Source organism: Pelophylax lessonae (assembly GCF_965119305.1).
Source record: "Pelophylax lessonae genome assembly, chromosome: 4".
Classification (NCBI taxonomy): Eukaryota; Metazoa; Chordata; class Amphibia; order Anura; family Ranidae; genus Pelophylax; species Pelophylax lessonae.
Window position 1 is genome coordinate 471,937,928 of NC_138771.1, and position 25,267 is coordinate 471,963,194.

General features: G+C 43.0%; 1 protein-coding gene across 2 annotated transcripts in view; it reads right to left on the reverse strand.

Annotated features, from left to right (window-relative positions):
- Positions 1–19,400, reverse strand: part of CRY1 (cryptochrome circadian regulator 1) — a 69,273-nt gene extending 49,873 nt beyond the window's left edge. For both annotated transcript variants that reach the window (XM_082255332.1, XM_082255331.1), the window contains exon 1: positions 19,223–19,400. In XM_082255332.1, the coding sequence (XP_082111458.1) occupies positions 19,223–19,380 (158 nt within the window). In that variant the 5' untranslated portion in view covers positions 19,381–19,400. The remainder of the gene's footprint in view (positions 1–19,222) is intronic.
- Positions 19,401–25,267: the final 5,867 nt, after the last annotated feature.

Genomic DNA, 25,267 nt, shown 5'->3' on the forward strand with positions numbered 1-25,267 from the left:
TCAGGGCTCCATTCACACGCGGATTGTTTTCAGGCATTTTTTGCAGAAGTTTGGAGGAAGGCTTTGACATCTAATAAAAACGCCTGTAATCTGCCAAAAAAGAAAGGTCATGTACTTTTTTTGAGCTTTGGGCGTTTTGCGTCGGGCAACAAAACACTCAGATGTGAACAGGGGCCATTGAAATTAATGGGATTTTGCTTGTTGGGCGTTTTCAGAGATGAGCGTTTTACAAGCTGAAAAACGCTCAGGTGTGAACAGGGACTAAAGTGGAACTAAAATAACTTACCTGTCCAACAGTACCTGCATGCGAAGGCTACTCATCCTGGCCCTCTGACCTCATTTTCCAGGTCAGGGAGCAAGCAAGAATGCAAAATAAAATACTGTTGGAGATGGACGTTAACAGTTTTAAGTTTTATTTTTTTAATTATATGTCAGAACAGCTGAACTCCAGACATACATAAAAACACTACCATTTATTGCAGTTGGTAATTTCTTCTAACTCCTAAAACATATGCAGCTACCATAAGTACCCAAATCTGTCTTGATATCAGCCTCCCATCATTTATTGCACTGTTGCACTTTTTTCACTGAGAGAAAGGGGGGGGGGGGTGTACTAGGAGCCAAACGGGCTCTGTTGCATGCACATGTGGTGACAGGCAATATGACAGGAGGAGAGAGCAGAGTGATGATTAGTGTTATACTACTCTTCATAGTCCAATCAGCATGAAGGCAGGGATGTGACACCACTGTGTTCTGCAGACCTAGGAGAGAAAGGTGTCACTCTGTGGACTGTGCTCTCTGGCAGATGTGAAAGAATGTAATTTTGTCCAGCCACGCCAGAACCAAATTCTTTAAAGTGGTAGTAAACTATTACATAAACCCAGTGAGGCGAGGGGCCCCAGGTGATACAGAGATTAAATCAGTCCTCCTACATAAGGCCCCTTTCACACTGTCCGCTCAGTCGGCAGACTCAGTTTTTCTCAGCGGGGAGTCTATCCGCCGAGCCCCTGCTGAGGAGGCGGATGGCAGCTCTGTCTCTGCTCTGTGTGCAGAGATGGAGCTGTCAGGTCTCCGCTGTCCTCTATGGGGGAATTGGATGAGCACAGACCGCCTGTCCGTTCTCATCCAATTCGCTGGACGGATGGAAAATAGGGTTTCCATCCGTCCGGATTTGACGGACAGGATCGGATTGGATGGCAGTGGGTATCAGCGGAGAGGTCTCCGCTGACATCCGCTGGCTGCCCCATAGGGATGCATGGAGCATCCGATCAGATCCGCCTGAAAAACTGACAGGCGGATCTGAACGGTCCGCATGTGTGAAAGGGGCCTAAGTTGTACCTGTTTATGAGGAGTCTTCTCCATTTGTTTGAAGTGATAAATGTATAAAGCTTGTCTGAAAATTCAGAAAAAAATTATGAAGTTACTCCGCAGAGCTCAATGAGGAAAGCTCTGAGAGCTGATTGGATGGAAGGGATACACCCCCCCCCCCCCACACACACACACACACCAACAGAGCTTAGTTGTCAATCAGCTGGAGATCCCTCCAATGCCACAATTTTCGCTCTGATAGCAGAGGAACGAAGCAGCAGACAAAAGTGACACTTTAGTGCTCTTAGTGGAGACCAGTACAGACTATAGAGGGATACGGTTTGTTCACATTTTATGTCTGAGGTTTACAAGCACTTTAACAGTGAATAATTGTTTGCCTGGAGTTAAACAACTATATGGGTACATGGCCGTATGAAAATGACAGTGATTAGTATGCAGGCAGAAGCTAGTGACAAGATCCTGTGTAAAAAGTGTTCTGTACCCTGTAGGCGCGTGATGTTTGAGCAACTTTTACATGTGAACAGCATTAATGCAGCCTATTGGTTTCTAAGGCACAACATGCTGCTGAGCAGCCACCATTATTGAGGTGCAGGCAGCTCTTGTACTCCAGAATACATTTGTGCTGTACACTGTACTCATGCAAACCTTACCACAAATACTTATATGTGTACAGTGTATAAATCTGGTACACACAGATTTTTCTATTTTTTTTTCCTACAGGTCTAAATGCAGCGCAAGTTAATGTGGTTTCAAAGCAATTTTAGCAGTTAGTTACCTTGGGGTGCCGTGTACTTGGACCACAACTCTCACGTTAAAATGGTTACTTTAAACAGCTAAAAATAAAAGAATTTATTTAACCCCTGAACCTAGAATGAAAACATAGAAGAGTCACTATTATGGGCAGACAAGGACACTGAGGGTAATCCAGGCTCAGACACCGAACTATGTGTAACAGAATATACTTAGTCACATGGGCTAAACGTTCTGCTCTATGCAATCATCTTACTGTAGGCAGAGCTGTGTATACTGATGAAAAAACAAACAAATACACACACGTCTGCAGCCAAAATCAAAGTGGATCTACACTGTATCTCTGAGTACCACAAACCAAAAAACACAACCCCCCAATCCATTCATGTCTCCATGCTTTATGTTACCTAGAAATCACTTTGGAAAAAAAAAATGCCTAGCCTATTTCTGGCCATGGCAATTTTAAGGGCAGATGATTTACGTAGCATTTACTTCCTGGAATCCATCTGCCCTTCGCTCAGGCATGCAGCCAGAAGAATGTGCACCCCTCCTGAACACTGCTGGAATGTATGACAGGTTGTAAAGCGCTGCAAAAAAATATTGGAGATTTAAAAATCCTGTATAATAATCATCATTTGCCTATGCCTGGAAATCAGAGAGGAACCGAAGAAATGAAAGAAAAAAAAAAAAAAAAAAAAGTTTTACACACAAGTAAATATGATATACTTCCATTATCCCACAAAAGTGAGTACACCCCTCACATATTTGTAAATATTTTATTCTATCTTTTCATGTGACAACACTGAAGAAATGACACTTTGCTACAATGTAAAGTAGTGAGTGTACAGCTTTTAGAACAGTGTAAATTTGATGTCCCCTCAAAATAACTCAACACACAGCCATTAATGTGTAAACCGCTGGCAACAAAAGTGAGTCACACTGGACAAATACCAGGTGCCAGGTAGCCAATGTTTCTTAAAAAAAAACAAAATTATAGCAAAATTATAACACAATTATAATTATATTGTGCTTTTTGAGGTTCTGTATTTTTTATTAATAAAGCTAGATCAATAGCAGGGGACATTTGGGGGCCTAACCAGTGTACCGAAGAATTGAGGAAACACGCATAGATACTTAAACTTCGTCTATACTGTAAAAATCAACTGTTCACAGAAATCAGGCAACATACAGCAATGGCACCACATAAGTTGCAGGTCATACACTTCTTCAGGCACAAGAGGGTGCTGTTTATCCACAAGGGACTTTCCTGTATTAGACTGCTGTATTCATTTTCCCACCCCTTTGTCCGTTATAATGAGCCCTTCGGAATAAAAGCAGTTTTCCAGACTCACACATTCAGCAATTCCAAAAAGTTTTCAAATGGAGGGTGCCTGTGTGTTTATACGATACTCATTTTAGGCTGGGACAGGCTCACTGCAATATACTTCAGGGGACTACTGTACACTGTCAGCTGTTCACAGCAAAGCCTTTCCCCACAATCAACCCTATTGGATTTCAGTTACAAATAGAACCAGCATTCGCAGAGTTTTAAACTTTAGTTTTTGGATAGATTTAGATGTGTGCTCCCTTTTCCTCTGCAGCCCTATCCGAATTCAGATTGTGCTTCAGGGGTTACTGACAGATGTTGAGGAGGGAATGCAATGCCGCCTCAACGCCTGTTTTAACCCAATTTTTGCCAACAAATGCTTTGCAACCACATGCATTGCAGGGCATGTGTGGTGCTTCCCCATTTGCCTAAATGTGTAGCGCCCTCCCTCCCAATTGCACGTCTACACTTAGCCTTACTGATCCTTTATTCTCATTTTTTTTACTATTACCTACAAGTAAGCCTATAATAAGGCTTACCTGTAGGTAAAATTAATATCTCCTAAACTTGCACGGTTTAGGAGATATTTGCCCTGCATGCAGCCGCTGACGCTAGCGGCGCATGCGCTCTGAAGGTCTGGTGGACCTTCAGAGTCCCTTGCCGGGCACTTGCCGGAAAGTGACTCCCGCGCGCATGCACGGAGTGACGTCATCGCGGCTCCAGCCACTCACAGCGCCGGAGCCGCCAAACCCGGAAGAGACGCTGAGAGAGCAGGTCAGCTCCCACAGTGGTGTCTGGGGCTTTGTTTTAAGGTAAGCATTTCATAATGAGCTAGTATGTGATGCATACTAGCTCATTATGCCTTTGTCTTGCAAGGTTTTTTTTTTTTTTTTCTCCGGCAGTATACAACAAAAGTAGCAGAATTAGAACACCAGCTAAACATCAATCTACTAAAGCAGAAAAACAAAAAGGATTTTAGCCATGGGAGAATGACAGAGCAGAATGGTAAGTTAAAGGGAAATTGATTGGTTTGTTTAAATGTTCTTTACATAAGAACGTCTGTACTGTAGAATATTTACACATAAGTAACCCACATGTGGCTAATGACAAGAGGCGCACAGTACATGATTAAAAAAATAATGTGTAAAAGATGACTTGACCTACATTGGATGTGTGGGCAGTGCTTCTGAAGCACTGGCTGCTGCAAAACCAGTTCATCAAGCTGTTGAATAAATTGCAGCAAAGAAAAGACCTCCCCTGCTTCTCCCAACAAGGCTGTCAAGTGACCAATGCTACCACACTGCTTTTTCAGGGTTTTTTAGCTTTTTTTTTTCTTCTTTGCAGCACCATTCATTTGAAAGGGCCTGCCTCTGTTCCAAAGATGCACTAAAGAAGCTCATGCACCAAATTATGGATATGAGCCAATCATGCAGCGCAACTGCTACCCACGTTTGGGGGACCTTTAACCACTTCAGCCCCGGAAGGGTTTACCCCCTTTAATACCAGGCCATTTTTTGGGATTCGGCACTGCATTGCTTTAAATGACAATTGCGTTGTCGTGTGGCGCCGTACCCAAATACAATTGATGTCCTTTTTCCCCCCACAAATAGAGCTTTCTTTTGGTGCTATTTGATCACCTCTGCGGTTTTTATTTTTGGGCTATAAACACAAAAAAAAAAAAAAAAAAAAAACGTCAATAATGAAAAAAAAAAACACAAATTTTTTTTTTCTTTTTACTTTGTTATAAAAAAACATTCCCAATAAAAAATTTAAAAAATCAATTTTTTTTTATCAGTTTAGGCCAATTTGTATTCTGCTACATTTTTTTTGCTAAAAATATCACAAAAAGCGTATAATTGGTTTGCGCAAAAGTTATAGCGTTTACAAACTATGCGATAGATTTAGGGACTTTATTATTATTTTTTTTTTTTTTATAAGTAATGGCGGTGTAACGTGAGAATTACCTACCCCGTGAGAAAAACCTACCCCTCGTCACTTCCGGCCAGGAACAGCTGAGCAGCGCAGCAGTGCGCATGTTCACAGCCCCGGATACCTAATGGAAGAGCTGAGGATCAGACTAGTGCGCATGCGCACTAGTCTGAAACGATCTCGGTGTCCGTTAAAAAAACCTACCGACGCGGCGGTGACATAAAATAGCTGTGCTGCACTATGAGTCATCTCCGCTCCTGTCCCGGTCACTTCCCTGATCTTGGCTAGTAAATATAAAAGCGGCTGGCGGCTCCGTGATTTATCATTTCATACAGCCGCCGCCGCTTTTATATTTAGTAGCCGAGAGCAGGGAAGTGACCGGGACAGGAGCGGAGATGACTCATAGTGCAGCACAGCTGTTTTAATGTAACTGCTCGCTTTACACAGACTGCCGTGAACCGGAAGTGACGGGGGTAGGTTTTTCTCACAGGTAGGTAATTCTCACGGAACAGCGGCAATCAGCGATTTTTAATCGGGACTGACATTGTGGCGGACAAATCTGACACTAAGTGACACTTTTTGGGGACCAGTGACATTAATACAGTGATCAGTTCTAAATATGCACTGTTACTGTATAAATGACACTGGCAGGGAGGGGGTTAACACTAGGGATGATCAAGGGGTTAAATGTGTGCCCCTATATGTGCTTTCTAACTGTGTGTGGATGGATTGAACAGAGCCAGAGAGAGATCTGTGATTTAGCTTAGCTGAAACACACGATCTTTCCCTGCCTTTCTAACAGGAGAGCCGTCTTGCATTGTTTACATACCAGACAGCTCTCCTGTCAGTTTCGCCGAAGATCACAGGAGACAGGCAGCAATTGAGCCCACTCCTCTCAAGGCGTCTAATCACAAAGGGAGCACAGCTCCGGCGGCGCGTGCACCGCAAAAACTGCGTGCACATAATCACATAGATCTACGCGATTATGCAGCAAATCTGCATGGGGCGGTCAGCAAGTGGTTAAGACATAATGGACTTCCAAGTGCATCACACATTTTTCTCACGTCTGCAGAAATTCGGGCAGAGACTCGTTTCTGCTACTCCCAAGGGTGAACATGGCCTATTGCCGGGTACACACGGGCTGAAATCAGCTGATCCAGTTGAAACCGGACGACTCAGCCAGTGTGTACAGTGGTCTGTCCCGACAGAAGCCAATCACAACCAGTTTGTAGAACTCCAACGCTGCTGTCAGGCTGAATGAGGGTTACATACTCTTTGTCCATGTAAATGCAACCTTAAAATACAAAATTTGAGGATGTCCATGATCAATGCTGACTGGCTCAAGAGACCTTTCATTTTATGGATGTTGTGAGATGTACATTTACATCAAGTACTTTTGTACTTGTACTTTACCTGTAAAATCTTTTTCCTGGAGTACAGTTCAGGACACAGACTCCTTTAGGTCTTGACAATGAGTTATAAGCTGCCACCTTCAGGTAAATGCTATGACAGAGGGCGTGGGGTCCTGTACTGCAGGGGTCCCAAAGCCCTGGGTAGTGGACCCGTGTTGGTTCATGGCCTGTTGACCACAGCAGTTGGTGAGCAGGGACCGCTGCCCACACAGGGCTATCACAGAACGTGGTTGCCACCCACCACCTGCGGTGAGGCCATGCCCGTTTGTTCTTGCCCGGCTCCTCTGCCAATGTCAACCTATCAGAAGGACAGAGGGCAAAAGTAGCTGCAGATCAGAATGGAGAGCTCCTCTTGCCCCCTGCCCTAATGATAGGATGACATAGCTGAGTGGGCGGAGGAGCTGAGAGAAGACACACGGACTGATTATAGCCTCGACCTTGCCAAAAGGTAGAATCCTGTGCAGGGGAGGTAGAGACTGGAATGAGAAAGTGTCATGTTCGAGAGAAATGGGGGGAGGGGGGGTCATTAATGCTTGTTGTGTGCTGCTCTAAGAGCATATATTTAGTATGGGCTGCGGACATATGGTCAATTTGCATAGCCAGGGTTTGTGGCAGACCTACTTTAAAAACAAATCACTTAAAAGGTAATTTCAAATGAATTACTTAATAGGTAATTTGAAATATCAACATGCTGACAACACTGTTGCAATGATATTTAAATGCATGTGTAACCTGCCAAGCTAGTTTCTCTTTAATTCTTTGACTTCCTCCAAGGTAACAGAATGACCTAGATTACAGTAAAATATATGGGCCAATCAACCATTTAATGCAGCCATGAGGACCAAGCTAGTGTTAACACAAAAAAAGAAAAAAAAATATCACAATGGATATACTCCAGGTGCTATTTTTTTTTTGTTTCTGAATTTGTATATTGAAAGGGAATGATTAGTGGAATTTTTTTTTTATTATTATTGGTCTGGGTTAGGCTTCTTTCACACGGTCCGCCTCCGCAGGCGGATCCGTGTTGCTCAGCGGGGATTGATCCGCGATCCCCGCTGAGCCGGGCGGATGACAGCTCCGTCTCTGCTTGCAGAGCGGAGAGGGAGGTGTCTCAGCATCCCCTGCCCTCTATGGGGGATCGGAGGAGAGCGGACCGCCTGTCCGCTCTCATCAGATCCGATCCGATTACTGAACGGATGGAAAAATAGAGTTTCCATCCGTCCAGATTTCAGCACAGGATCGGATGCGGATGGCAGCTGAGGTGACCTCCGCTGACACCCGCTGCCCCATAGAGTTGCATGGAGGATCCGATCAGATCCGCCTAAAAAACTGACAGGCAGATCTGATCGGACCGCCCGTGTGAAAGAGCCCTAACACAGGTTTTTTTGCTGAACCTACTGTTTTCGGCCTGTGTGTATACCCAGCCTCTCTGTATTTTTTAGAGTATGATGCAAAGATTACAAAATTAGACCACCTGAGCAAAAGAATCTTTGGTGGCGTTCTCTACAACAAACGCTCTGACTTCTCCATTTTGACTTACATTTTATATGCATATAAAGTAAATCAAAGCAAGAATTACCCAGAAAAGAAAAATCCAGCTTTTAAAAGAATTGTATATCCCTTTAAGCATTTTTTCCCATTCCCTCCATGTTTATTCAGAGAAAAATATGAGCTCGGACAGGTAATATTTACACAGACAACACACTCTGCTAGGTGTCATTCCTAACATTTTGTCTGCGTCCAGCCATGAATAGTTGTGGCCCCCGTCAGCCTGCGCTGTATGGGCTGAGTGGCTGCAGCTATTCACACACACCTGTTATTTGGGATGCAGAAAGTCTGGGATTCCTGCCATGGGAAATTGCAGGGTTCGCCAATTGGCCATGTACATGAAGTCAGCTACAGAAAAAGATTAGCGAATGCATTGCCAGTGCTGCTGACTGAAAGTTTTAGGAAGGTGTTAAAAAAAAGTGTCACTAGTTTATTTTTTTATCAACTAACAAAACAGAAGTAAGCAGAAGAGAAATCACAATTTAGTGTGACCACAATTTGCCTTCTTAAACAGCATCAATTCTTCAGTTTGTTTTTTGGTATACTGGCATACAGTTTTTGAAGGAACTCGGCAGGTAAGTTATTCCAAACCTCTTCGGGAACCATCGCAGATCTTCTGTGGATATAGGCTGACTCAAATCCTGTCTCTTCATGTACTGCATTCCTTACCAGACTCAATGTTGAGATCAGGGCTGTGTGGGGGCCAAACCATCATCACTTCCAGGATCTCCAACTTGAATATAGTTCCTAATGACATTAGCTGTATGTTTGGGATTGTTGTCCTGCTGCAGAATAAATTTGGGGCCAGTCACACACCTCCCTGATGGTATGACATGATGGATAAATACCTGCCTAGATTTCTCAGCATTGAGGACACCATTCATTCTGACCAAATATCCAATTCCATTTGCAGAAATGCAGCCCCAAACTTGCAAAGAACCTCCACCATGCTTCGCTGTTGCCTGCAGACACTCATTGTACTTTTCTCCAGCCCTTAGGTGAACAAACTGCCTCCTGCTACAGCCACATATTTCAAATATTGACTCCGTCTAGAGCACCTTCTGCTATTTTTCTGCACCCCAGTTCTCAATGTTTTCGTACATATTTGAGTCTTGTTTACACCTCAAAAAAGGTATGGCTTTTTGGCCACAATTCTTCCATGAAGACCACTTCTGGCCAGATTTCGCCAGACAGTAGATGGGTGTACCTGGGTCCCATAATTTTTGTATTGCTGGCACTGCTTGACATCTTCCAATGTAGAAGGGAAGGAAGCATGATGTATCATCTGATGCATTAAGTTTCCTTAGCCAACCACTGCACCTAAAGTCAACGTTGCCCATTTCTTTGTGCTTCTTCAAAAGAGCTTAAAGAAGGAAAAAAAAAAAAAAAAAAACACACTTTAAAACCCCAGTCTGACATTTTTCTTGGGGGAGACCTTGCAAATGCCATAAAACGACTTTATGTCTTGTTGCTCTGCTCAGTCTTGCCATGGTGTATGACCTGTAACATGAAACGGTCTTCCACAACCTCACCTTAATAGCAGAGTTTGGCTGTTCCTCACCTGGTTTTAAGCCTCTTACACTGCGGTTTGTTTCATTAAATGACGGTTTCAACCTATATATGAAATTGATGATCATTGGCACCTGCTTGCTAAAATTGGTTAATCCTAAACCTGACAAGTGCGAGAATGGATATTGGTTTGAAGCCAAAAAAAAAGTTATACCAAATACTGGATTTAATTTACATTTTTTTTCTGTTTGCTCACTTTGCTTTTTGTAAATTGATAAAAACTATATATATATATATATATATATATATATATATATATATATATATATATATATATATATATATATATACATACACACACACACACACACACACACACACACACACATATATATATATATACACACACATATATACACATATACACACACTTTTTTTTTTTTTTTAAAGCATTCTTACTTTACAGCATTTCTTCACTCCTGACAAAAAAAAAAAAAAGTAAGAATTACTTTAAACTGCTTTGCACAATTTTGCTAAATGTGTCTTGGTAAAAAGAGCACTGGTGTTGGGTGCAATCAACATTAATCCCAGATACACAGCACTGGCTTAAAATTATAATAAAACGTTTCATACAAATTTCTTTAATAGTTCAGATAAGCATGAGTAAAAAAAAAAAAAAGAGAGATTTTGTATAATGAGATTTAATGGATCCAGGAATTTTGGAAAGAGAACATGCATAAATCCATATTACACAAACAAAAGAGGCCTGCCTAAGGCTCGGTTTCCACTTTTGCGACTTGCTGTGTGACTTGACACATGTCAAGTCACACAGAAAGTCAAAAGTCATTCATTTCTATTTGGCCCGTTCTCACTGCCACGACTTGAGTTGCGGCGACTTGAAAAGTAGTTTGTGCACTACTTTTGGGCCGACTTCAGTGAGACTTCCTTCTATAATGAGGGACAAGTCTCACTGAAAGTCGCGAACAAGAGAACACTACAGAGACGCGCTAGAAGTAGCGCGACTCTGTAGCCGCAGCAGTGGAAACCGAGCCTAAAAATGCAAACACCTGTTACACTGATGACTATGCAGCAGAAGATGACACTATTCACAACAAAGTCTTGCTATTGTTTTTACATTTCAACAAGGGACATGCTGATATCTCAGCAGGGACTGCTCTAAGCACGCCAACAAGCAGAGTCTGCTCCCTGTATGCTCACAGGTTTTGGAAGAGACCTATAAGGCCCAACTGATGTGGAGAGAAAATCACTGACAGGTGGAGGCATCATCATCTGTGCTGCTTCACACTGCTGTCAGTGTCACCGAGTGTCAATTTCCCATTATAATTTCTTGCCCTCCCGAGCCCCGTCAGAGCTTCTTACTATATCAAAAATAAAAGAAATGTTTTTTTGCCCTAAATATCTACCTTAAATCACATTGTTAATTGCATATTGTACAAGTAGCCCAAATACTGAAATGTGCACTAAAATGTTTGAACTTAAACTAATTTTGTAACTTTTGGGAATGTCAGTAAAAACTTGGCTGTACCAGTGAATTTTGGGTGTTGCGTCAGTAAATTTCAATCTGGTAGGTTGACAACACTGATGGAGATTAATTTTGTATCAAATCCAAACCAACAAAATTTAAAAAGAATGGATAGGTAAAAAAAAAAAAAAAAAAAAAAAAAAAAAAAACTTACAATATGGCGCACAATTGTGAAAAAACAAAAGAATGGACGTTTACATTGTACTTTTCAGTGCTTCTCATTCATATACTTTGGTCATGTGCCTCTACTTTTTCATCGAAGAATCACAAAACCTGACACGCAGCTTACATGAATTCCAGAACTCAGCAGTTTCTGATTCATAATGCCAGCATTTCAACACAGTCTTTATCTACAAAAATAATAATCATCAACTAGCATTGCTCAAAGTCACCTTCATTACAATTATGTAACAATATGAAGGCATCTTATTACACAGCAAGAAGGTAAACCATTTATTACCAATACAAGCACTGGTAATTTTGTGAAACTAAACTGATGTTAAAGAGAGGAACTTCATCCAATTCTTAAAGATTACATTCATTAAGGTAACTTTTGAAATGTTTTATGGTAACAGCAAAACTGCTCAGTATTTCAACTTTCATCCAGCCATGGGAGCCAGTGTACCTCAGGCTCTTTTGTTGGTAACATGGGAACCCCTTTGTTGACCTGTTTGGAATGCAGGAGAGATATGCTTCCATGGCCACCACAGGTTTTTTGCTTGCGAACAGACATTCTGGTGTACTATAACTCTGTACTAAAGGGTCTCAAAACCACTAGCCAGCATTGGACCTACCTTAGAGGTCTTTATCTGACTGGAAATATAGGAATCAGGAGGTTCTACTGCACAGGCATCAGGAAGCACATTCCCAGTGACCCACTGCAGTGTTCTGTGGATTCTGGCAGCAGTGGGTAGAACCCAGATTAAAAATAAATGAAACACTCTTGGACTGTTCTTCCTTCTCCCGCTTCTTTCTTTTGTTCCCCCCCTTACTTTCTCTTTGTCTCTCCTCCTCTGGTCTTTTTGGTCACTTTACGTGACTCCGCTACGATGAGGCTATAGTTCCTAGCGGCCTTTGTGGTGTCGTTAGCCCTCTTGCCTCATGGCCCTGAAATGTTTGAGGCCAGGTGGGGGGTGGGCGACGTCCACCTTTCCGGTGCGCCTGGGCAGCGTCCTCAATGGGGATGCTGGGCGCCCTGGATTCTCTGGTTGCTATCAGTGTTGGGGACAGATATTGCATTTTGAGTAAATCACTTGGCACACATGCTACATTTCCCTTTTTTTGCCATGCTTGCCTAATGCATCTATGCTGTTCCACTGCCTATTGTTGCCTGTGTTCTTTGACACGTTTTATGTTCATTTGAATTTGACATGCTTGATTTGTTTATGATTGTTACCCTTTTATTGGAAAATGTAATAAAAATTATTGCAAATGAAAAAAAAAAAAGTAAATGGAAAAAACATTTAGACACGGTTTCAATGTTTGGATACTTTTAGCAGCTCACAAATATTCAAACATTCCTAGCAATTTGCCTTTATTGTGTTCAAACCTTTAGAGTACTTTAAAATCTGGAGAAAAATATAAAATCGAGAATCTGATAAAGCAATTAAGTCACAAGGAAAGAAATAAATGTGAAGAGAAAAGCTCACTAGAGTGACATCAATATTGCCCCAATGTTTTACCACCCAGCCAGCAAAATAAGCACCTTATGAACCTTTCCTTACAAAAGAACGTTTGAAGTACCAGGGCACACTGCTGTACACAATATACCGAATTATGGACATTCAAAAAACATGTTGTAAACCATGGAAAATGTTGCCATGCAACTTGGCTGCTCAGATTACTCAGGATTTCCCTTACTAACTCATTGGCTTTGGAACCCCATATATATCTCTGCCCTCCTTTACCGTATGGCTTATGATATATCCAGTTGTCATTTTCTCGGAAAGCACAAAAATATAATGGAATGCGTGGGCGAATTACACTGTATAATAAAAGCAGGCAGTCTAAATTATGCAGAGAGTATAATCGCTTGAAGCTTGTGAATGGACATGCTAATGAGCACCAGGGAGAGTGGTAGGGCTGGCAGATCCTCAGATTCCAAAAGATAGTGAATGAAAGGAGTGGAAAAGACTACTCCATGGGTTGGGTAACCGCTGCAATGCTGAGCTTCTTCCTATGGAACTCATCTGGCAGAGAATACATCTTCCTTAAGCCTCTCACTGTCAAAGGTCCACCACATATCAACCTCGAGGAGCTGCTCCAAAACAAACTCCTACATCCACAAATCATACTGGACAATAGTATTCAGAAAGGTTTTTAACTAATGCAGCAAGTGTCTGCCCAGTTTTCGAATAACTGTACACAGCTGAATTCTCAGGCAAAGAAGTACAATCCTTTTTTTTCCTAAGTGGAGATTGTCACATGGCTAGGAGGAGTTCCCCAGGACTGACAATACTAAAAATAAGTTACTGAAAAGACCTGCAATACTTTACCTTTGTTAATGTATTAGGTCACAAAGTATGTAAAATGATTGTACCAAATATTGTTTTGGGCAAAAATATAAAATGTTAAAGTTTTTTAGTTAGTTAAAATATAAATTTTAAATCACAACCCAGTATTCTAGAGCTGCCTCCAATTCCATGAAATACTGTACAACAAGCATTGCAGGTTATTCTGTTGGGGGGAATAAATAAATAAAAACCAAGCCCACGCACAAAACAAATCAAAGCAGGTAAAAAAACACCAATGGGCACTCAACTATTATGCTAAGGCATGATTACATTATACTGTATATGTAATCACAAAGCGGTAGTGATCAGGTCTGCAAACTCATAAGACCTATGGAACTTTTTTTTTTTTAATGGTACTGCATTAACCAGTTCTGGACCGGAAGGATTTGCCCCCTTAATGACAGGCCATTTTTTGCGATTCAGCACTGCGTTACTTTAACAGGAAAATTGCACGGTCGTGCGACAGTGTACCAAAGTGAAATGATGTCCCTTTTCTCACACAAATAGAGCTTTCTTTTGGTGGTATTTGGTCATCTGTGCAATTTTCATTTTTTTGGCTGGCTGGTACAGTGCCTGTGGCTGGCTAGTACAGGGCCTGTGGATGTTGGTGGGTGGCTGGCTGGCTGTGATACACTCCCGCGAGACTAGTCCCGGCTCCAGACGAGGCTGTCCAAGGTGAGGGAGGCGGCCTAAGAAGGCAGAATGACATCACAAAAATATCAGCAATATTGGCCAGTTCCAAGGCCGATACCGACATATCGGGGAAAGTGCATATTGGCCCCTGATATATCGGTCTGTCCCTAATATACACACACATTATACTTTTCTGCTCTGTGCAGTGGTTTTTCACAGAGCAGCCCCGATCCTCCTTTTCTTGAGTCCCCCGCCCATGTTCGGGGCTCCTCCCCTTTGCTGACTGCTGTGGGGCCACTCATGCATGCTCCTTCCCAAGCAGACTCTCTGCGTCCATAAATCAGAGCGCAGCTCAGCCCTGCCTCTCTGGCTGTGATTGACAGCAGCAGAAGCCAATGGCTCCTGCATCAAGTTTTAGGGGCTGAGGTTTTCTTTTTACCTTCTTGCAATAATTTTTTTGAGACCCTAGAGAATAAAATGGCGATCGTTACAATGTGACAAGTTATAGCATTTGCGCAGAAGTGTTTCAAACGCAGTTTTTTTGGGGGGGAAAAAAACCCCACAAAACCGTAAAGTTAGTCCAATTATTTTGTATAATGTGAAAGATGATGTTACGCCGAGAATCGTGATCTTTAGCCAAAAAAAAAAAAGAAATTGTGATTCTCATTTTATCCAGAATCGTGCAGCTCTACTCCATGGGAGGGATTCCCGGATAAACACCGAGTGTATCTATAGAGCAAGGCCCTCTAATTCCTCCTGTATTGAATTGTATTGTCTTCCAGGCAAGAAAAATCGCACCATCGACAAAAAAAAAAAAAAAACACAACTACACACGGTACACTGGCATACTTGATCACTAGCCTAATTGTTGCCCTTACGTCAGTGGTATACAGAAATCATCTACAGCAGGGGAGTCCAAACTATGGCCCTCCAGCTGTTCAGGAACTACAATTCCCATGAAACATTGTAAATCTCTGACATTCACAGACATAACTAGGGATAATGGGAATTGTAGTTCCTGAACAGCTGGAGGGCCATAGTTTGGACACCCCTGATCTACAGCCACTAAGCACATACGCGTGACCAAAACCCTGCAATTCATTGGCATTCACATTACAAGAAACAGTATCGATACCACAACTTTTAGAATATGCCAATCTGAACTGGCTGAACACTTAAGAAGTGAAACCATTTACCTCTAAGAGAAAAAAAAAAAAACTTGCAAACCTATGAACCTTGACACATATTGCGTATGCATAAAGTATATGTCTCTTGTCTGGCAATGTGAACATAGATAACAGGCTGACCAAGGTGACCAAGTTCACTGGTTAAAATGCAACATTATACAGTACTAGGCACTTCAAATAGCACTGTGGAAACAGTGGGTATTATGCAATGAATATCCTTGAATCACAATAGGTTTGCATATACATGTATATAATCATGCTTTACATTCAACCCTTAAACATTTATAACAGGCCCCAGATACACTGAAACTTACAACCCAATATCTCACCAGGGTAACCCATTTACCCTGGAAGTTGGCATTAAGTTATCTTTTTTGTTTTCCTGTTATACTCAGAAAATATGTCACAAACTATACAACCACAGGGAGAATAGCTACTCCATGATTGTCCCCTTTAAATTCATGACTTGAACCAATATCTGGAACAGCTAAAACTGTAGTAGAAACTGGCAGACGTACTTGTAACAACTGCTAAAAGATTCTGTTTTAGATTGCACATAGTTTAGCATATTTGCAGACTTTTTGCATGGAACAAGAGCAGGCATACAAAGAATGTTACACCCTTTTACATAACTTGGAATAGCTCTTCCTACATGTCACATTCTCCGGCTGTAGGGGAGGAGAGAGAGGTGTTGCTGCAATCCATCTTGTTTTAATATTTATTCAATGCCAACTGCATCTGCTTACTACTGCCAGATAAGTAAAATGATGCCCGGGTTTCAGATGCTAAAGATAATTGGCTGCTGTTTTTTTCTAGGACGTGGATCTTTGCCATGGCTCGTTGCTATAGGAGCTATGATCCAGAGCAACGCATCAGTGCTTTGATGACTAAGCAAACACTTGGAGAATCCATTGGTTTAGAAACAGTAACAGTGCCAGAAAGCACACACCTAGATACGACTGGCAAGGGAGAATATTTACAACATGAAGTCAGCGCTTCCTAAAATATGTAGCCAATTATTATTTGAATGGCATATATAGGTCAAGTCATTTCTTAAGCCATCTCTACTGCCTATTAGAAGTTACATTATATAACTACTAATCCTTTTAAAATGCAAACATTGATAAACAAGCGGATTGGCATAGAACAGGGATATGCAAACTGTGGCCCTCCAGCTGTTGCAAAACTACAAGTCCCATCATGCTTCTCTCTATGGGTGTCATTCTTGTGGCTGTCAGAGTCTTGTTTTGCCTCAGTTTTTGCCACAGTTTGCATATCCCTGGTATAGAAGATGAAAGCACCACTAACAACTGTTTCAACTCCATAGATTTTTTGTTGCATTTGTTGTATTTTGGTGCAGAAACAAACAGACCACATCTCAAACATGCAACAACTCCATTTATTCTACAACTTTCACATATTATGAAGGCTAGCCAAACTTTTTAAAATAAGTGTGCAATTTGTGCATCCCAACCCCAAAGTTCTTGGGATTTGACAGTGCTCTCAAGGTCTCCCACCTGCACATGGAGCTACATCTTTGAGTCCCGACACAAGAACAAAATTGACGCTTGCAGGAATACCCAACCAATGTGTGTTTGCTGTAGTGTACAAAGGCTAGTATCTCATAGCAGCCAATCAACTGTGTCAAGTCAGACCCAAGTATGATGCTGGGGCTGATGTGTGGTTGTTATTGGTCCCTTGCATTGGACTTTACAGAATAGACCACAAGTCCTTTCTCATGTTAGTGGCCATTTGGCAAACTCAATGCAATTGCAAGAACCACCTTTATTAAAATAATCTTTATTGTTCCATAACTGCAAATTTCAGTTTTGCTAGAGCAGCCTGTCAACATTTTCACCCCAGGAGGAGCCCCTAAAATATTTCTAAGACCCTAGGGAACCCCCGGCTAAAATTAATAATTTCACCAGGGGTCATTGAGGAAAATGCCCTTTACACTGGTGGTCAATAGGAAGAATGCGACCCTTGCACAGCTAAAAACGATTGGGTCATAGTGCTGGTTTTGCGAAGTAGTGTTGGCCCTAAACAATGACACCGTTAGATGAAAGGTCAATCTTCCACAGCTCAAAGGAGCAACTTCTGGAGGAAGCCAATGGTTTCGGAGAACTGGCTGAGAATGGCTAGTTTAGAGACTGCAAATTCAGTGCAAGTACACTTATGCCTCGTACACATGCAACGATTATCGGCCGACCGATCGTCCGACTTTTGTCCAGAGTGGTGTTTTGTTGGTTGGAATGTGCCTAGACTGCACACGAATTTTCTCGGCCAACAAAAATCAACTTCAGAAGTGATGTCATGTGCTGGTTTTCTTTGTGTCTTTTCTTCTCTGAGCATGCCCAGTCTTGCTCATATGATTTTTGTCTGCCGAAATCTGTACTGACTGACGGAAAATCGGCCGTTGTGTTGACAGCCAACAAAAATTTTATAGCCTGCACACCAGATTTTTTTCGGCCGAAAAGTTGGTGTCAGTTGTCGAAAGCATCATACTATTGAGCCGAAAATCAGCCGAAAATTCCCAGCCAATAATCGATGCGTGTGTACGAGGCATAAGAAATAGAAAAATAAGCCATTAGGCGTTCTTATTCATGACTTTCAACCTGTGCCCAGCCGGGAATCTGAGGACCACCAAAGTCTATTGACCTGTGGTTGAGGAACACTCTTCGAAAACCGGATGCAAATCTGTTAGGAAGGGAAAAGCCCAGTAGGCCTTAATTCCCAGCTCTCTGTTGGACTCTGGTCGCTACTAGTTACTGTAGCATATACTCTCATTCTTATTAAGGACTTTCAATACGAGTCCAGCCAGAAAATCGAAGGACCACCAGATGTCCCTTTACCTGTTTTTGAGGAACAAGGTCCCGAAAAACTGGCCTAAACATTAATTAAAAATCTGGGAGAAGGGCTAATGCCCAGTAAGTCATAATTACCCACTTTCTTTACTGGATTCTAGTTTCTACAGATTATTGCAGTATGCACTACTTCATTTTTCTTAAGTACTTTCAACCTGTACTCAGTTGGGAGTCTTGAGACCACCAGAGGTCTGTGAGCTGTGGTTGAGGAACACTGTCCCATCATCAGTAAGGAAGACAAGTGTCCATAAAGCCAGCTCTTGGTGGCAATGAGTTATTGCAATATGCACTACCTCACGTCTTTTTCCATATTATATCAAATAACCTTGTCTGGGTCCAACCGTCATTGACTACCACTGTCCTAAAGAGAACCCATAAAGCCACAAACATGGGGGCCACCACTGTTGGTCCACAACGGTCACCATCATCTTGGCTTATCCAAAGAAGCCCTTAACCTAGAACAGACACACAAGCAGAGACGTTTTAGAAGTCTGACCTCCCATCCGACATACATTTCCCACATTGGTGGCTCATTAATCAGCGTAGCCAGGGTGGCGAGGCCAACCCCAAAGCCCGCCCTTTCTCAAAAACTAGGTCAACTATGGAAAATCCCATGTTTATATCTGTATGGGTCCTCTTAAAAGTTAATTGGGAAGGGAAGGAGGGGGTTTCGCTTACCTCCACCTGTTGATTCCCACATTGGACGATCCAGCAAACCAGGGATCCAGAATATAGACACATCGGATGCTGTCAGATCCTTGGATACACTCCCTCAAAGCTGGGTTGTCGTGGAGCCGCAGTCCCTTTCTGAACCAGTGCACAGCATTTACCCCCATTTTATGTTTTTTTTTTTGTTAGTTTTCCAAAGCAATGTCAGATAGGGGTGGGGAGCACTAGAATAAAATGACCCCTTAATATATCAGGTGGTGAAGTCAAGTCCACAACAATCTCATGGTGTACAGCCTAAGGAACTCTGAGGAGGGTTACAGAAATGGCTGGTGATGGGGCTTTATCCTCTACGGTCCCGTGCAGAAGGGCAGTAAGAAGGAGGCTCAGTACGGTGTTTAGAGAAAAGCCGTGGTCTCCCTATCATGTTGTTCAGAGACAGAGTAGCTGCAGGACTAAGAGGGTCCACTAGCAATAGCGCGACCACCGTCTCCGGCTGCCTCAGCCAAGTGCGCATCTCTTGCACCAGCACACCATGCCACACGTCACCTAAGCCCCACCCTTAGCCCGCGATTGGCTGAGCAGGCATCACGTGCGCCTGCAGCCCTCACGTTTTTTTAGTGTGTTCTCCAGGTCGCCTCCTCCCCTTAGCGTGGGCGACCAAACAGCAAAGTCGTCTGCGACGCCCGCCGCTCACTTTTCAGTACTCCGTCAGCGTCCTAACTACTCTTTCATGGTACAATGGGGGGCCAAAGACACTCCGCTGTTTAATTTCAATCTGTGTTGGCCGGTGACGTAGGGGCGGCCGAGGGGGTGGAGCAGGGCGGCCCTGAGATTGGGCGGTGCTGGGTAGGTTCCCGGATGAGCACGTGGACGAGGGCTGCTGGCGCCGGGCGCGCGCGCTCACAGCCGTGTGCACGGTGAAAAGGCTTTCCGGCGGGAGAGGGAGGCTGAGTATATAAGGGGGGCCGGTGTGAGGGGGCGGAGAGAGCTTGACGGCGGCGGTTGGACGGTGCACGGGGGCTGTACAGGATTAATCTTCCTGTCAGACGGACCGCATTAATCCCCTCCTCCCCCTGCTTGATGCTATAAGTAGCTGGCAGGCTGCTGGTTATGTAACCCTAATACAGGACGCACCTGCCCCAGATCTGCTCTGAGCAACACGGGGAGGGGGGGATGACTGACAGGACATCTACAGAGAGGGAGGTTAGAAAAGAGATCTTATAGGGGGTAGTCTGGAGGATAAAATCCAAATGACTGGGCCCCCCTGCTGACACACACATCCCTGTGTGAGAAAGTGCGCTGTGCTCCCATTCATTCTTAGCCAATGTTTACATACAAGTGATCGGGAACACGCCATTACGCTGCATGATTGTGTGTTCCCAACTCTCATAGAAACGCACTGTTTTTAACGGATGCCTGAGGATACCATTAATTCTAAATTGCATCGGCACCTATGTGCAAGGTTCCACATGCTACATTTTTAACGACTTCACTTCTGGAAGATTTACTCTCCATGACCGGGCTATTTTATTATTTTTTTTGCGTTGTGGCATTGCATTACTTTTTTTTTTTAAAGGTGTTTATTATATTTTTCCAAAAGCATTACAAATTATGCAAAACAGTAAGGGCCCTTTCACACAAGCTTCCTGATTAGGTCCGCCTCAAAAACCTAATCAAATGCTCCATCCACCCCTGTGGAGCAGCGGATGTCAGCGGTGACATCTCTGCTGGCATCCGATCCTCTCTGTGAAATCCAGACCTATGGTAACTCTATTTTCCATCAGTTTGGAGCAGCTGAGGGCACACTCGGCCGTCTTTTGTCCGAGGGCTGTCATGTCTGTTGAAAACTGCAAAAGACTGCACACGAATTTTGTCGGCCAACAACAGCCGACTGCAGAAGTGATGTCATGTGATGGTTAACTTTCCTTATCTTTTTTCTTTTCTGAGCATGCCCAGTCTTGCTAATCGGCTGTCTGTCGGCCGAAATCTGTACTGACTGGCGAACAATCGGCCGTTCTGGTGTTGGCCAACAAAAATTTTAATGCCTGCACGACAGATTCTGTTCGGCCGAAAATGCGCTGTCGGAAGCATCATACTAACAAGCCTACAATCGGTCGTCGGCCGAATATTTATGGCCGACAATCGCTACATGTGTACGGGGCTTAACAGGCTAGGTTTGCAAGAAAACTGACATACATCACAGGTGATATCATTTGCTACTCAGTGATTGCAGTATTCTAGTCTGCATCTCCCCAAGGTAATACTTAAAATCTTTCCTGTTAGTGTGCCCTGAGGCCCAGAGTAGAGAAACCCTGGTCTGGAAGATAGGATCGGATGAAAACGGACAGGCGGTCCTTTTTCATCCAATCTTCCATAGAGGAGAGCGGGTATCTGACAGGTCTGTCTCTGCAAAGTAAGCAGAGACGGAGCTGTCATCCGCTTGCTCGGCGGATCGATCCCTGCTGAGCCAAATGGAGTCCGCCGGGAGAAAAGCCCGCGAGGAAGCACCCTTAGCCTAAAAAGGGCCAACAAAATACCAATTCAGTTACACAGCTCGGATTCCTGCCAATAAGGAGCGATAGGACATAGAAATACTAAATATAGTATTGTTGGACTTCGTAGAGTCCAAAAGATTTCCATGCAGTCCTACCTATAGTGTAAAGAACCAAGAACGAACAAACACACATGTAACACTCATACCCCCACTCCCTCCTCCCTCAACAATAAACAGGAGAGCTGAGAAGCCCACAGCATGGCATTAGCAAGCCAACAATTTGAGGGTATTATATCCATAGTTACAATTGTTGCGATAGCTGAGTATCTTTCAAAAAAGAGTCTGCTATGTCAAACCAGGGCTGCCAGATTTCGAAGCCCTTAATAGGGTAAGCCCGACCCTTATAGATAAGCTTGAAGACAGGTAAAACTTTATTTACCATATAACAAAATTGTATGGAGGGTGCAGCAGCATTTTCCAAATAAAAAGGATTCATTTCCTGGCATAAAATAAAAACATGCAATCTAAAGTTTGAGCATGTGTCTGATGTATAAAGTAATTTAGAATACCCAGCAATCCAACCCCGAGAGGAATGAGGTACAAGTAGATGGGGAGTACTATACGGTAGGGCAAGTCCAGAACATATGTTAAAGGTCTGCTCCCATAAATCTACAGCAAGAACAAGCAGCAGCAGAATCAATTCCCATACGGACAGGAGTAATAATTTAGCAGGAGTATAAAGTAAATGGTGTATAAACTTAAATTGTATAAATCTCTCATTGGAGCTAATGAGATCTTGAAAACGGACTTCCGAGGCCTCCTCAGATAGCCTGGGAAACGGCACCTCCCACTTACATCAAGCAAGTTGGAAGAGGTAGATTCCAGCTGACTGAAAATGTGAGTAAACAGTAGTGACAAGTTTAGTGATGCAGGGTAGGACAGTAATACCTCTGTGTGCTCCAGGGTTAATCCCCCAAACCGCTCCTGAATGGCATGACGTAAAAATAAATACTTAAATAAGAATTTGTTAGCCACTCCTTTGTGAGTCTTCAAATCCTCAAATGAAAAAAAAAATATTTACAAAAATTTGTGAGGAATGGGTGACACCAAACCAGCTCCACTAAAAGGTGTCAGGGTGACCCAAGAGCTCTGGGAAATTTGGATTATGCCACAGTGGGGCATGAGGATGCACACCAATAGTCTGGGATAACTCTAACCCCCTTGTGCCAAGCCAACCAACTGACATCAATCAGGGAGCTACGTGAGCAGCGTGTAACAAAGGATCTGTGAAGTGCATCTATTACTGAGAGCTTAGACCCATAGAAGGCAGATGATAGAGAGGTAGAGGGATTCGAGGAGGTCTTAGACCAAGGTTAAGTTGTGATGCCAAAAAATAGTGCCTAGGATTAGGACAGGCTAATCCAGCATCAGATTTTGAAGCTTGGAGGGATGCTTTAGCTATAGGTGGGTAAGCCCCCTTCCAATTAAAAGTGGAAAGAAGAGATTCTAGTTTTTGAAACATTATATTTGGCAGAAAACCAGGGATGCCCAAAAAAACATATAGAAATTTAGTAAATAAAATAATTTTAAAGATATTTACATGACCAATATTTACACGACCAATTCGAATGAGTGGCAAGGAAGCCCAGGTACGAAGCCTAGTCTCCATATGCGAAAAAAATGGTGTTCCATTAAGAGATTCAAAGGTAGATAGATCAGAGTTAATTTGGATCTCTAAATACCGAAAAGTGGACGAAACTTTCAATTTGGACAGAAGCAAATAGTCATAAGTCACCATTTGGAAAAGCTATAGATTTGTCCCTTCCAACTCGCAGTCTGGAGACCACCCGAAACTTCTCCACCACTCTCAGCAAAACAAATTACGTTTCTGAACCATCCAAGTATACCAGTGCATCGTCTGCATAAAGAGAGATCTTCTCAGGCAATTCACCGTAACTGATGCCCCCCACCGCCGACATCTGCTGCAATGCCAGGGCAAAAGGCTCAATAGAAGGTGCGAACAGATGTGGCGAGAGAGGGCAGCCTTGTCTTGTTCCTCTCTGCAAGGAGAATGCAGAAGAAATGTCCTTGTTGGTGCACACTCTGGCTTTAGGATTGGTATGTAGCAGACAAACCCATTTAATGAAATGAAGGCCAAATCCCTCGCAATACATAGTCACCCACTTCATCACATCTAGCAAGAGCACCAACCCACTTTTCTGGTCAGTAGCTGCCTTATGAATATGCAGATAGAGGCGAAAAATAGGTGCTGTTGCCAGGCATGAACCCTTTTGATCTGGGTGTACAACGTGAAGAATGAGCTTTTGTGATCACAAAGCCAAGGGCTTTGCTAGCACTTTGACGTCACTATTTAAAAGTGAGATGGCATGGTATGACCCACACTGCAGTTTGTCTTTATCAGGTTTGGGCAAGACTACTACCAGTGTCTTAGTCATAGAAGCTGGAACCTCACCCTCGTCTAGTGCCACCCCAAATAGAGTATGTAGTCTGTTAGCTAGGTCATCCACATAGTGTTGATACCATTCTGTGGGTAGACTGTCCTACCCTGGAAACTTTTTAGGGGGGAGGAAATGAATAGCTTCCGTAACTTCCTCAATCGTCAAGGGCCTGTCTAGCATAAGTCTATGGGAGTCATTCAATGTGGGGAAATGGATAGATGCAAAGAACCCCTTAAACTCTGTTTCAATGGGAGACCCTTGATCAGAGTATAGGTTTTCATGAAAGAACCTAAACGTCTGGTTAATCTAATGAATGATCAACGGATCCGAGGCAACTGACCCACCAGGTACTTGTATCATTGGTATAGAACTGTCAATATATTCTGTGTGAGAAAGGTAAGCCACAAGCTTCCCGTTTTTCCCACTATGTTCATGTAGTCTACCTGAGGGATAAAGCTGTTGTTTACGTGTCCTATCTACCATATGGAGTTGGAGAGCTTTATGAGCCCCAACTAGACCTCCATGGGATTCAGGAGTTGGGTGTGTTGTATACTGGGCCCTAGCAGTCTAAAGAGGCCTCTTAAAGTCTGCTTGGGTGACACGATTAGTCTTTCGATGGCAAGCTATAATGGAAATGTTGGATCCCTGCACAATCACCTTAAAGGCACTCCATTTGGGGCCTGGCGGGGAGGAGTGATCATTCTTCTACCAATAATTTGTCATGTCAGTACGAATGGGTTCATGAAATTCAGAGGAAGAGACCCAGAGAGGGCTGAGTTTCCAAATCCAAAAAGATGGTCTATACCCTAATAACAGGTCAACTCGGTTTGTGGTATTTGTGGTGCCTCAAGTCAAGGTGGGATTTTAAGGGCAGGAGTAAAGGGGATAATCGAAAGTAGTATAGTAGGTAAAATTTATTTACAAAGTATGAATATAAATACAAACATTCATAGTGAAAATGGGTAAAGGCCCATTGTGCCAGTGAAAGAGGAAAAGTTCAGGTGTGATAACAAGTGACAATAATGTGACTTGAGTTGATTTTGGTGATCCTGCTCTGCTGATTCTCATGTCAGAAGACCGTAATAGACGCAGAGGAGGTAA